General features: G+C 40.5%; 1 protein-coding gene across 1 annotated transcript in view; it reads left to right on the top strand.

The window, feature by feature from the left end:
* DCSTAMP (dendrocyte expressed seven transmembrane protein) overlaps positions 1-11,482 on the top strand; it is a 63,078-nt gene extending 51,596 nt beyond the window's left edge. The window contains exons 7-8 of the mRNA XM_069081008.1: positions 2,792-3,100; positions 8,883-11,482. Coding sequence (XP_068937109.1) covers positions 2,792-3,100; positions 8,883-8,957 — 384 coding nt within the window. The 3' untranslated portion in view covers positions 8,958-11,482. The remainder of the gene's footprint in view (positions 1-2,791; positions 3,101-8,882) is intronic.
* Positions 11,483-12,733: the final 1,251 nt, after the last annotated feature.

The raw sequence follows: 12,733 nt of genomic DNA, 5'->3' as shown, positions 1-12,733 counted from the left end.
TCTCTCTCTCTCTCTCTCTCTCTCTCTCTCTCTCTCTCTCTCTCTCTCTCTCTCTCTCTCTCTCTCTCTCTCTCTCTCACACACACACACAAACACACACACAACATATATACACAACACACATACACAACACACACACATTTCCATGGATATAGAAAGAAAATGAAAAGGTGGGAACTCAAAACCTGAAGGATTTCAAGCCTTCAGTGTAAGGAGTGAAAAGGCAAAGCATTACAAAGCAGGCCAGAGGATAAACAAGACAGGACAGGGAATGATAAGGAGTGACAAGGAGGGGGCAGAGAATGGAAATAATTGGGAAATAGGAGGTTTCCCAATGGGGAAGCAAGACAGAGCTTGTTAAAATTCTTTTCCTTTTGCCATTGGATTCTCCATAAGGTGCTAAATGTCGGAATCTATTATTTGAGTGGTTTGTTCACATGGTCTATGTAAGCAGGTCCCCTTAGATTTTTCAAGCATGTTGGTTTGTGAAGAACAATTAATAGTATCATAGGTTGAAAGTTGGAAGGAACCTCACAGCTCATTCAGTTCAACTCTCCTCATTTTACAGACGAGAAAAAGGAGCCTCCAATAGAGAAAGTAACTTGCCCAAGGTCACCAGGCTAGCGACACTATGCTGTTGAAAGATGAAATGTCCCAGGTCTGGAGGGTGAATTGAAGTAGAGACAAACCCGAGTCAGTGAGTCAAGCTAGAAGTCTGCCCCATTAGTCTAAGAGAAAAGAAATGATGGCCTGACCTAGGGTAGTGGCTGAGGAACACTTTACGAATCACCCTGCTTTCCTGAAAGAGTTAAGTACAAAAATGTTTACTCACTGCATTTATAACACAACTTTCCAACCCTCATATCCCTGCTTAGATGCCTTGATGAAATGCCTACTGCACCACCATGAAATTGGCCACATGCTGCTTTGTTATTGCAGGATTTCTCATCAGCCATTAAGTCGGGGTGTTACGGCAATTTCAATAGTAGGAAAGAACAGGTACATTTGCTCAGAAGAACTAAACTTACCTATTAAGATGCAGAGGTTCATTTTTTATTTTGTTAATTAGGGATAGGTCACTGAAATAGTCTCCCTTGCTTTCTTCCCTAAACAACAGGCTAGTAATCCTCTCTCCCACACTTCTATGGTCCTCCAGTGCCTCTGTTACATGTAAACATAGGGAAGGAGAATAAGTTGATCCCTGGGTATGATCAAGATAGCACTCTAGGTCTGTGGACACAAGAGTAGTGGGGTGCTGGGATAGTAATCCTGGACCTCGCTAAACATCACACTGCCCTGAGATTAATTCTCAAGCCCCAAGGTACCTCATTTAAACTGGAATATGTTATTCATGGGTAGGATCTGGTCCATTAATTCCTGTTTTCCAAATGAGAAAACTAATCCACAGAGAGATTAAATGACTTTCCCAGGTCAGGGTAAAAAGCTGAATCAACAAACCTGACTATCCTTACTGGCTTCATTACATGACTATCAATGTCAGTTCCTTAATTCTGGGCCAGTCTTAAGCAGTTCACATTGACCTTGGGATGGTACCTGTTTCATCCATTTTTTTTCTTCAATCAGGAAGGCAAATATTCCTAGCCCAGAATATACCCCAGAAACACAAAACATTATTCTATTTTTAAAGACCTCCAAGAAAAAAAAATGTGGAAGAAACATTAGAAAAGAAGTTTCTATTGTGGAGTATATTTTAGTCTAACATTATTTTGTCTAACATATTTTGTCTAACAACAAGCATGATAACCTTCTATGGTCACAGAATGTTGTTTCAGAAGATATCTTAAGTCTCTTATTTATACCAGACTAGAATATTCCTGTCTGTATGGCAAGGCTGGTTCCCTAGGGATGAGCTACATAGAATCTAGCCCCACCTTTTATTGGAACTAGATCCAGATGAGAATACTCTCTTCATCTTCTTGCATTAAGTTTTTAATTAAATGTGGGAAATAAAAGCTAAGAATGGCAGAACTGTATGAAGTTGCAGCATTGAAAAAGAAAAGATGTAGACATCAAAACCAGATGGGTTTTAAGCAATAAAGACCCATTTATTATTACATTTATATAGTGCTTTGAAGTTTTAAAAGTACTATAAACATATATATATATATATGATATAACATATCTGATATCTTTTCATCCTCACAATTCTTTGAGGTAGGCACTTTAGGCATTATTGAACCCATTTTACAGATGAGAAAATAGAGCCTCAGAAAGATTAAGTGACTTGCCTGTAATCAATACTAACTAGTAGTGAGTAGCATTCAAATTCAGACCTAACTCTAAAGCCAGCAATTTCTCCACTAAAACCCTGCTTTGACTTTTTGGCCCTTCATACTATGGCTTATTTCTTCCTTTCAGTCTTATTGCCCTCCACGTCCTCTACAATCCAATGACACTGGACTCCTTTCTGTTCCTTCATATACAACATTTCATCTTCCAACTCTACACATTTTCATTGGTTGTTCTCCTCTTCCCCTCAACTTCCTGGTGTTCTCCAAATCTCAGCTACAGTTCAACCTTCTGCAAATCATCTTCTCCATCCTTCACAATCCTACGGCTTTCCCCCTGACATTATCTCCAGATCACCCTGTATATATCTTGTCTGTTCATAGTTGTTTATAAGTTGGCTCCGCCATTACACTTTGAGCTCCTTGGCAACAGGGACTATTTTTACCTTTCTTTCCAAATGCAGAACTTAGTATAGAGCCTGGCATACAATAGGTGTTTAATAAAGGCTAATTAATTTCACTTGACTTTGCTTGTGTTTCAGGTGAAGGACAATCATGACATCATAAATGACTCTTCCTTTTATTTATCCCTGTTTGAACCCAACTGCATCCCCAAACCTGAACTCCTTATGTCTAAAACATGGATCCCACTAAGTGTCATCATCCTGATGTTGGTGGTGCTGGGTTTGCTGTCTTCCATCCTGATGCAATTTAAAATCCTAGTGTCTGGGTCATTCTACCGTGATGTAGAGAGAGACCGGATACAATATCTGCATGCCAAGATCCTTAGGAGAAGATCAAAGCAACCACTGAGGAAAGGAAAAAAGAAACTGAGGCAATTTGTTACAGAGGTAAGGGAGAGGGCATGGGACAAAAGAATCCCAACACTACCTCTAATTTAATCTAAGAATCAGACTATTTACATTTACCAGTGTACACTACCAGTGTCAAAAATGATGGTAACAGACTTCTTTTTTTTTTTTTACCACTTTGACATTTATTGCACTTTGAAGTCTGACAGTAAATGTTGGAAGAGGGATTCAAAGTCAGGTCTTATTCATTCTAAGGGCAACATATTTATATCCCTTTGTACCACAATGATTCCTATCAAAGCAATACTCCAGGCCCACATTAAAATTGTATATGTAAAGGAAATGAGGTTTGTGATTCTATGATAGGAAGACCTGCATTCAAGTTCTGTCTCTGACACATATTGATATGTAATCCTGGACAAGTCATTGAACCTCTGAGTTGCTATTTGTCCATCATTCTGGAAAGAGGACCATTACATCAGGGGCTGAAGCCATGACTTGCAAATCAATTGGATTGAGTGAGGGAGGGCTGTGCAAGATTACAAGCCTCACTTTCTCCTCTAGAATCATTTGAGTCCAGTGGCAAGATATAGATCAGGAGGACTAGAGAAGGCCCTGCAACTTCTGAGTAGGTAGGCAAAAAGTAGAGGGAGTTTTATAATCTGGAAGTTCCTTATACCAATGAATTCATGGGTCTAGTCCCTATTCCACAACAGACAAATCTTTGGGGGCATCATGCATTTGTGCATTAAAGGCATAGCTATTAGGATTTTGTTTTGTTTTCTCTAACTAAGAAAGCAGTTAAGACCTACAAAATGTCTCATTAAAATTTATTTCAAACCTGATTGTTGCCACACTAAAGGGAGGTTTCCTGATTTTTTTAAGGGCCCACTCAATCATATCACCATATTGTACTCTCTCGGTTCTCCTCCTTTAGTGTATGTTAATTGAGGAATTAATTAACAAGTGAACATGCATTAAGTATTTCCTATGCAGTAGGTTCTGTGCTAGGTGTTGGGGATGCAATGACAAAAATGCCCTCAAGGAGTTTACATTCAATGGGGGAAAGCAATTTATGCATGGATAGCACCCTGGACAGCTGCTTGCCCCCAAGAATATCCTGAGCTTCTATGAATCCCAGGTTAACCCTGGAATCTGTCTCCAAGGGGGGAGAGGTGTCAGAATATTTTTGACTCATAGGAAATCTGACTCCTCCTCTTTCTCCTCCTCATCTTCCTCCTCCTCTTTTTCCTCCTCCTCCTTTTCCATCTCTTTCTCTTCCCCTCCTCCTCCTCTTCCTCCTTCTTCCTCACCTTCTCCCTTTTCCTCTCCCTCTGTATCTCCTTCCTCCTCCTTTTCCTGTCATTTCAGTTATGTCTGACTCTCCATGACCCTATTTGGGGTTTTCTTGGTAAAGATACTTCAGTGGTTTGCCATTTGCTTCTCCAGCTCATTTTACAGATGAAAAAAATGAGGTAAACAAGGTTACCTGATATGCCCAGGGTCACAAAGCTAGTAGGTGTCTGAAGCCAGACTTGAACTCAGGAAGATGTCTTCCTGACTCCCAGGGCCAATGTTTTATCTACTGGGCCACCTAGCTGCCCCAAATATGGGTTTCTAACCTCTCATATAGGCATTCAAGGCTCAAATATGAATGTAAGATACTGAACAGTCTTTATTCACCAACAATGCAAATTAGTGTTATTCATCCTTCAAAGAGGCCTGAATACTTCAGGGTTGTGCAAAGTCATCATCCTCACTTTCTCCTCCAGAATCATCTGAGTCCAGTGGAGACAGGAGATGGCTTTGGATTCAGTGGCAGACCTTGACCTTTTTAAACTAAGGTCTTTTTCGTGTCTCATTTTGTTTGCAGCTATACCCATTGAGCTATTTAAGATTAGGTAAAAATTGAGGCAGAAGATGGCCTAGTTTGCTTCTGGAAAGAATCAGTCTGGGAGGAGAAGGCCCTCAGGGTTTCTGGCCAAAACCAAAATAATTGCTATTTACACTCTCTCTGAGTCATCAAAACCCAAGAAATGAGCAAATTAGGCTTGGACTGGGACCTATTATAGGCCCAATCTGTAAGAGCCGGAGAGATTTGGATTTAAAGGCATAGTCAAGTAGCTCCATTTGAATCCCCATGGGTTTTATCAAAGTCTGTTTTTCCAGAGCCCTATTTAAAAAAAAAAAATCAAACTATATAAGACCAGAGTTAATCATCACAGTTCGTTTGTTTGTTTGTTTTAAATAGAATAAGTAGGGAAGAAAAAACATCTAGTCCCTAAGCATATCACAAGATATCTTGTGAGGTTAAAGTGATCAAAATTTATATTCCTTTGGACAAAGCACCCACTTGTAAGGGTATAATTCTCCTTGCGGACAGAGGGAGAGAAGGAAAGAAGGAAGGAAGAAAGGAAGGAAGGAAGGAAGGAAGGAAGGAAGGAAGGAAGGAAGGAAGGAAGGAAGGAAGAAAGGAAGGAAGGAAGGAAGGAAGGAAGGAAAGATACCATGTAGGTGTTGTCTTGACTTGCACATGAATTGGATTTAAGTGAGGTAGAGCTGTACAAAGTTACCAGCCTCACTCTCTTCTAGAGTTCTCTGAGTCCAGTGGCAAGACATAGGTCAGGAAAATTCATGCAAAATGAATAAGAGGCTAAGGACTTTCAAGAGTCTATGTACAAATATAGAAGTAAAAAGCATTCCAGTAATCTACTAGATTCTTGCTTCAGATGGCAAAAACACTGTGAGAATACTGAATAAATGTTTCCCATCCACCTTTCACATGCACTATCCAAGCAATTCACAGCAATATCATGGAGGATTGAAAAGGCCTGTATTTCATGATCCCTATGATGTGGCTTTAGTCCTTCAGTTCCAGGAAGTCCTCTCCCTTCTCCTAATCACTTGCTGAGGACATTTCTCTCTTGAAGGTCGATGATTGACTCTAGACCTCAGAAATTTTAATGCTTTGGGGACTTTAAAATATGGATCTCTAGAACTTTGAGCTAGATCCTAAGCCAAGGGGATAAAAATACAAGCAAAAGAGAAAGCTTACATTTAAAACACAAAAGGAAGCTGATAAGGGGTGTGAAGGAGGAGAGTAAGACATTACTAGTCTTGAGCATGACAGAGAATTCTGGGGGTTGTCAGGTTGGTGAGAAATGAAGAGATTGGTGGCCTGGGTGCCCTCCTTAAATGGAGGTTCTAAGAGGAGCCATGGAATCAGAGAAAAGAGCCACAAGTTTGGAGAGAAGACATGTGAATCCCAGGACTGAAGTCATCTTCCAGGATGAAGAGTTTACTGGGGCATGGTGGACAAGTACAGAGGAGTGTAGCACCTAGAAGGGAACAAGATGTAAGAAGGCTGAAAAAGTAGGAAGGAGCCAAGCAAGGCTCAGTTTCATTATCTATCAAATGAGGTTGGATTTTATAATTTCTAAGGTCCTTTCCAGCTATGATATTCTGATCCCTTCCATCTGTCTCGTCCTACGAGTTGCCCCCTCTGTCATTCCCACTATTTCACCTATTTTCTTTTTGGAGGGCAATTGGGGTTAAGTAACTTGCCCAAGGTTACATGGCTAGTTTTTTGTGTGTGGATGTTAAGTGTCTGAGGGCTGAATGGAACTCGGGTCCTCCCTGACTCCGGGGCTGGTGCTTTACTCACTGTGCCACCTAGCCTCCCCGCTTTCACCTATTTTCAACCTCTTCCTCTCTTCTGGCTCGTTTCCTGTTGCCTACAAACATGGCCATGTCTCCCCTGTCCTGCAAAAAGCCCCACTTGATCCTTCTGTCCCCATTATCATCCTGTGTCTTCTACTTACAATAGTTAAATTCAAAAAAGTCTGTCTACAATAGGTGCCTTCACTTTCTCTCCTTTCACTCTCTTCTTACCTCCTTACAATCTGACTTCTGATCTTATCAAGCCAGCAAAACTGCTCTCTCGACTAATCTTACTAATGATTCCTTATTTGCCAAATCCAATGACCTTTTCTCTATCCTCATTCTCCTTGACCTATCTTTAGCCCTTGACATGGTTGGTCACTCTGTCTTCCTTGACATTTTCTTGTCTGTGTTTAGGGAACCATTCTCTCCTGGCTTTTTTTCCCCCCATCCTACCTTATCATGCCTCTATCTTCTTTGCTGGATCTTCCTCCAGATCATGCCCTCTAACCACAGGTGTCACTCAGTGTTCTGTCCAGGGCCCTCTTCTCTTCTCTCTTTATACAATAATTTTTACTTCTCCCAGGGATTTAATTACCATCTCTGCTGGTGATTCTTATATCTACCTATCCTGTCACATTCTCTCTGCTGATCTCTAATCTCCCATCTTCAACTGTCTCAGACTGAATGTCCAAGAGACACCTTAAACCAAATATCTCCAAAGAAGAACTCATTACCCCTTTCCCTCCCTCTGCATTCTCACACTCTTTACTTCCCTATTACTGCAGAAGGCAACACCATATTCCCAGTCTTTTAGGCTAGAAACCTAGGAGTCATCCTGGATTCCTCAGTATCTCTTACCCCACTCCCACCCTCCATGTCCAAGTTGTTACCAAGGCCTGTCAATTTCACTTTTGCAACATCTCTCCCATACACTTCCTTCCCCCTCTGATGTTGCTACCATTCTAGAGCAAGCCTTCAATACCTCACTCCTGCATTACTGCAAAAGCCTGCTGGTGGGTCTGCCTGGCTCATATCTCTCACCACTCCAATTCATCCTCCATTCACCCACAAAAGAATTTTATAAGCACAGGTTTATCATGTCATACACACAAACACACACACACACACACTCCACTCCCTATCCCCCATCCCCAACTACACTCAATAAACTCTAGTGGCTTCCTATTGGTTTCAGGATCAAATACAAAATTATCTGTTTGGCATTCAAAACGCTTCATAACCTAACCCTCTCCTACCTTTCCAGTCATGCACCTTACTCTCTGGACAAGTGCTTTTAATACACTGACACTTGCCTCTTGGCTGTACCAGGAATAAAAGACTCCATCTCTATTGGCTCTGGGCACTTTTTCTGACTGTACCCCATGCCTGGAATGCTCTCCATCCTCCTCTATGACTACTGATCTCTCTGGCTTCCTTTAAATTTCCACCTTCTACTGGAAGCCTTCCCCGACCCCTCTTAATTCCAGTGCCTTCCCTCTGTTAATTACTTGTTTTCTATATATTTGTTTGCATGCTCTCTCCCCCATTAGATTGTAAGATCCTTGAGGACAATGACTGTCTTCTGCCTCTTTTTGTATCTCTAGCACTTAGGACAGTGCTGGCCACACAGCAGGGACTTAATAAATGTTTATTGATTGATCCAGTGAAAATGGAAATTATGATACTTTCATAGGAGAAGCTGTACTCAGATAGGATATACCTGAAGACATCTACTGAGCCTTAGTCAATAAATCATTAGAAGGCAATTCCAGCCCACAAAGTCCAATCAGTAAGGTGTCAGTGCATGAGTGCCCCTCCAGGAGAGGTGGCAATCAGTTACATTGGCTTTAGGAGTATCTGTTCTTCCCATTCTCTACTCCTTCCCCCCAAATGTAAGTTCTTTGAGGGCAGAGACTAATTAAACAAACAAATCTTGGTGTTCCTAGTACCTCCCACAATGCCTTGTACTGAGTTGACAATTTAATAAATGTTTGTAGAATTAAATTGAATTGTCCTCCACTGCTCCTTCCCCTCCCAAGAAGGAAGGTAAGAGCTTTCAAAGACTCCTCTTAGGTTCATGGAACCGTGCAGTAACTTCTACAAATACCTGGTATTTGAAGCTAATTTGATTCCAATTTGCCTTTCCCATCTTTTTCAGCTACATTTCTGGTTTCCAGTCCTGAAAATGTTTGGGGAGGGCGAAGTATCCCCTGCAAACAAAAACAATCCTTGAAAAATTCCAAGCAGCTCTTCAGCTAAATTTATCTCAGCAGCTCCCCTCAGATTTATGGATGGTTGGCACGTGTCACGGTTCATTCCCAACTGTATGGAAATGTGACATTTACTTTCATTTTATAGGCTTTGAATTTTCAGGTCCAGCACTCAAGAACTCTAGAGGCTGCTTATTTCCTCCAGGGTACATATTATGTACAATTAGCCTGGGCTGCCACCAGTTTGGCAGAAGGGGGAGGGTCAAGTGCAGGAGGAGTTTGATTGTAACTTTGTAATGAGGAGCAAGGTAATGTGGAGAAAAGGAAACAAGCATTTTTATAGTGCCTACTATGTGCCAGGCACTGTGCTAAAACCTTTTACAAATATTATCTCATTTGATTCTCTTGCAACAACCTTCGAGGTAGAGGCTGTTGTTTATTACCCTTGTTTTATAGATGAGGAAACTGAGGGAGGTTAAGTGACTTGTCTAGGGTCACACAATTGGTTAAGTATCTGAGTATGGATTTGAAAGCATCCTGCCTCCAGACTAAGTGTTCTATCCACTGTACCAGTAGCTACTTAGTGGAAAGGTTATTGGATTTGGAGAAATCTGTTTCCAAATCCTACCTTTGACATTTACTGAGTGGCTATAGGAAAGTTACTTTGCCTCAGTTTTCTCATCTGTAAAAAAGACAATATTAGGTGACACAGTGGATAAAGCACTGACCTTGGAATCAGGAAGACTCCTCTTCATGAGTTCTTAATCCAACTTCAGACACTTACTGTGTGACTCTGAGCAAGTCACTGAACTCTGCCTCAATTCCTATTTGTAAAATGAACTAGAGAAGGGAATGACAAGCCACTCCAGTATCTTTGCCAAGAAAACCCCAAAATGAGGTCACAGAGAGTCAGACATGACTGACCAACAACCTAACTCATAGGGTTGCTATGAGAATCAAATGAAATAGTGTGCTTATAAAGCACTTTTTAAACCTTCAGCACTAAAAGTAAATGACAGCTATCATCATTAATAATGTAGTCTGTGGTATTAATAGGCATTTGATTTGAGTCAAATCTTTGGATTAAAGCACATGCCTTGTTCCAACTCTGGACAGCATAACCAAGGCATGGGTGTTCTTCTGCTTGTAAATGACCATAATTAAGGGTGAAATGCCAAAGAGGAAATAATTCATTTAACACAAACTTGTAAAAATGGCTATAGATGTCCTAGGAAGCAAACCACCAGAAAAGTTTTGTGTTTGAAGGGCTCTTTTAAAGCAGAGAAAGTGAAATTGAAAATTGACATTTTTCACTTGCAAAGCCCTCTGGTCTAACAACAGAAGTCTCGCACTGGTCCACAAAATAGCTTCCATTTACTTAACTGTTGAAAGTGGTTTCCTGCCCAGTAGAAAGTAAGCCCCTTGAAGGCAAGCACTGTTTTTATCTTTTTTTTTTTTTTAAAGCAATAAGGGTTAAGTAACTTGCTCAAGGTTACACGGCCAGGTGTTTCTGGGTGGGTGCTAAGTGTCTGAGCCCGGGATTCGATCTCAAGGTCTTCTCAACACTGGAGCCGGTGCTCTTACTCGCTGTGCTACCTGGCCACCCCACTTTTTATCTTTTTATCCTCTGCTTTGAACAAGGTAGAAAAAGAAGGAATCTGGGAGCTCAAAGAATGAGTCAGTGAGTGAGTAAATTTGCATATCTATAGAACCTGAGATGGAACCTTAGTGGCCTATCTTCCCCTAGTAACCTTGTCTCCCTGGATTAGTTTTATGAGAATCTTCAGAAGCTGTTTGCAGAAGAGTCCAATGCTATAGCAAGACAGGTGTTCATATCACAATATCTCTAGTCCCATTCATTACAACAAAAGAACACATGAGACATGTGGGAATTAAAATAATGACTGCCATTTATGGAGTGCTCCAAGGTTTGCAAGACCTTGCAAACACATGCAATAAAATTACACATTACAATTAATTACACATGCAATAAAATAGGAGTCTGAGCAAAATGAGCAGCTCTGCATATGAACCAGATCTAATTTGATGCTTACAACAGTCTTGAGAACCAAGTGCTAGAGAGGTAGCTTGTGCTGGCAAGAGTTTCTGGTTCTGGAATTGAATAACTCAGGTTTGAACCCTTGCTCTGTCTGCCATTTGCTGCCTGTCTGACTTTGGAAAAGGGACTCCTTTGGATCTTAGTTTCTCCATCTGAAAGTGAAGGCTTTTGGACTCCTCAATAAATGAGTGCTGAAGTCCTTTCCAGTTCTGCATCAATGATCTTCTGACTACAGATAAGGAAGCTGAAGCTAAGAAATTTTCGGTGATTTGCCCAGTGCCACAAGGTTACTAAGTTTCTGAGGCATGATTTGAACCTAGTTCTTCCTGAATCCAAGTTTAAGACTTGCTCTACTCTACCACACTACCTTCTGAAAAAAGGGAGTGTGGTCTGTGCAACCTAGTTCAGTCAATAATTTTAGTTATCTCTTGTACTTTGATGTGTTTAAAAAAAATAAACTTGTAATAAGTAATAAAAGAGCCAAATTGTGTTAAATTGTTTGCATTTACTTTTTTGAGTGAATATTATCCATACCAAGGTGGAGGTGGGGGTGGTGATTCTGTCTGAGAAATGATTGACTATTTTTAATTTACATTGATTTTTTTTTAGGCTTGTCAGTAGATTATAGGACTGTAGATTTGAATGTGGATGGGACGTTTTATGCCATCTAGTCCCACCTATACAGTTTATAGCTGAAGACCCTGATGTTCAGGGAAACACAGACATTAAGTAACAATCCAAGTCCTGTGCAGAGATTCTAGCCATGCTAGTTACAGCCTTATAACTTTTCTATCCTGATCCTCAGCTTCTTTATCTGTAAAACAAGGGAAGTGAACCAGATGATCTTCAAGGTTCCTTTACTTCTTAACACTTTGGAACTATGACCCATTAAATCCAATGGGTAGCAATTTCTAGAGGCAACATAGTATAGTAGACAGGGAGAGGGGCTTAGAATATGTAAGACCAGGATTCAAATCTAGAAGTTACTAACTAACTGTGTAATTCCATGCACATTATCTATCCTCTTTGACCTTCAAGCACCTCCGTAAAACTTCTGTACTAAGTCACAAATAGGTTACTAACTTTCTATCTCACTTGAAACTTAGAACAACCCTTCCTCTTTCATCCTCACCATTTTCTTCCTAATCTTTAATATCTCTTTATCTATTGGCTTCATCCACACTGCCCACAAAGATACCCAAACCTCTCTCATATGTAAGGAAAAAAAAAGCTTTCACTTGACTTCTTGTGGCCGCATTTCCCAGGTTCTAGATAATTTTGGGGGTAGAATCTTCCAGACCATAGCTCATAAGTTCCCATCAAAGTGTTTTACTTTACACTAGCCTGTCAGATGAAATACCTGGTTAATAACAAAGGCAGTCATAACTCCAATTCTAGCACTTTATCCATGATACCAACTCCTAGGAATTTTATATGGGATAAAGAGATAAAAAAGGTGTTCCTATATGAAGATATGCACAAATAGGGGACATAAGTGACAAGGTCACATACACAGAGAATTTTCAAAAGTTTTCTTTGTCTTTAACTGATTGAAATGATGTCAGTCTATTTCCCCACATGCATTGCTCTATATTTCAGGAATTGCTGTCCATTGCTCTCTGTCAACAATAGGTCTCTTCTGATTTCTACCTAGAGTTGTTTGCAACTGCCCCCTCCAAATATTGCTGTCTGTTCTAGGCATTCATCGACTCTAATTTCCTACTCTTTGAATTTTTTTTT

This window comes from Petaurus breviceps, unplaced genomic scaffold (genome assembly GCF_028583685.1).
Source record: "Petaurus breviceps papuanus isolate PSGF00001 unplaced genomic scaffold, PetGlider_PUasm1.0 98, whole genome shotgun sequence".
Lineage (NCBI taxonomy): Eukaryota > Metazoa > Chordata > Mammalia > Diprotodontia > Petauridae > Petaurus > Petaurus breviceps.
The sequence above is the reverse complement of the archived record's forward strand: the minus strand, read 5'-3'. Positions and strand labels throughout refer to the sequence as shown.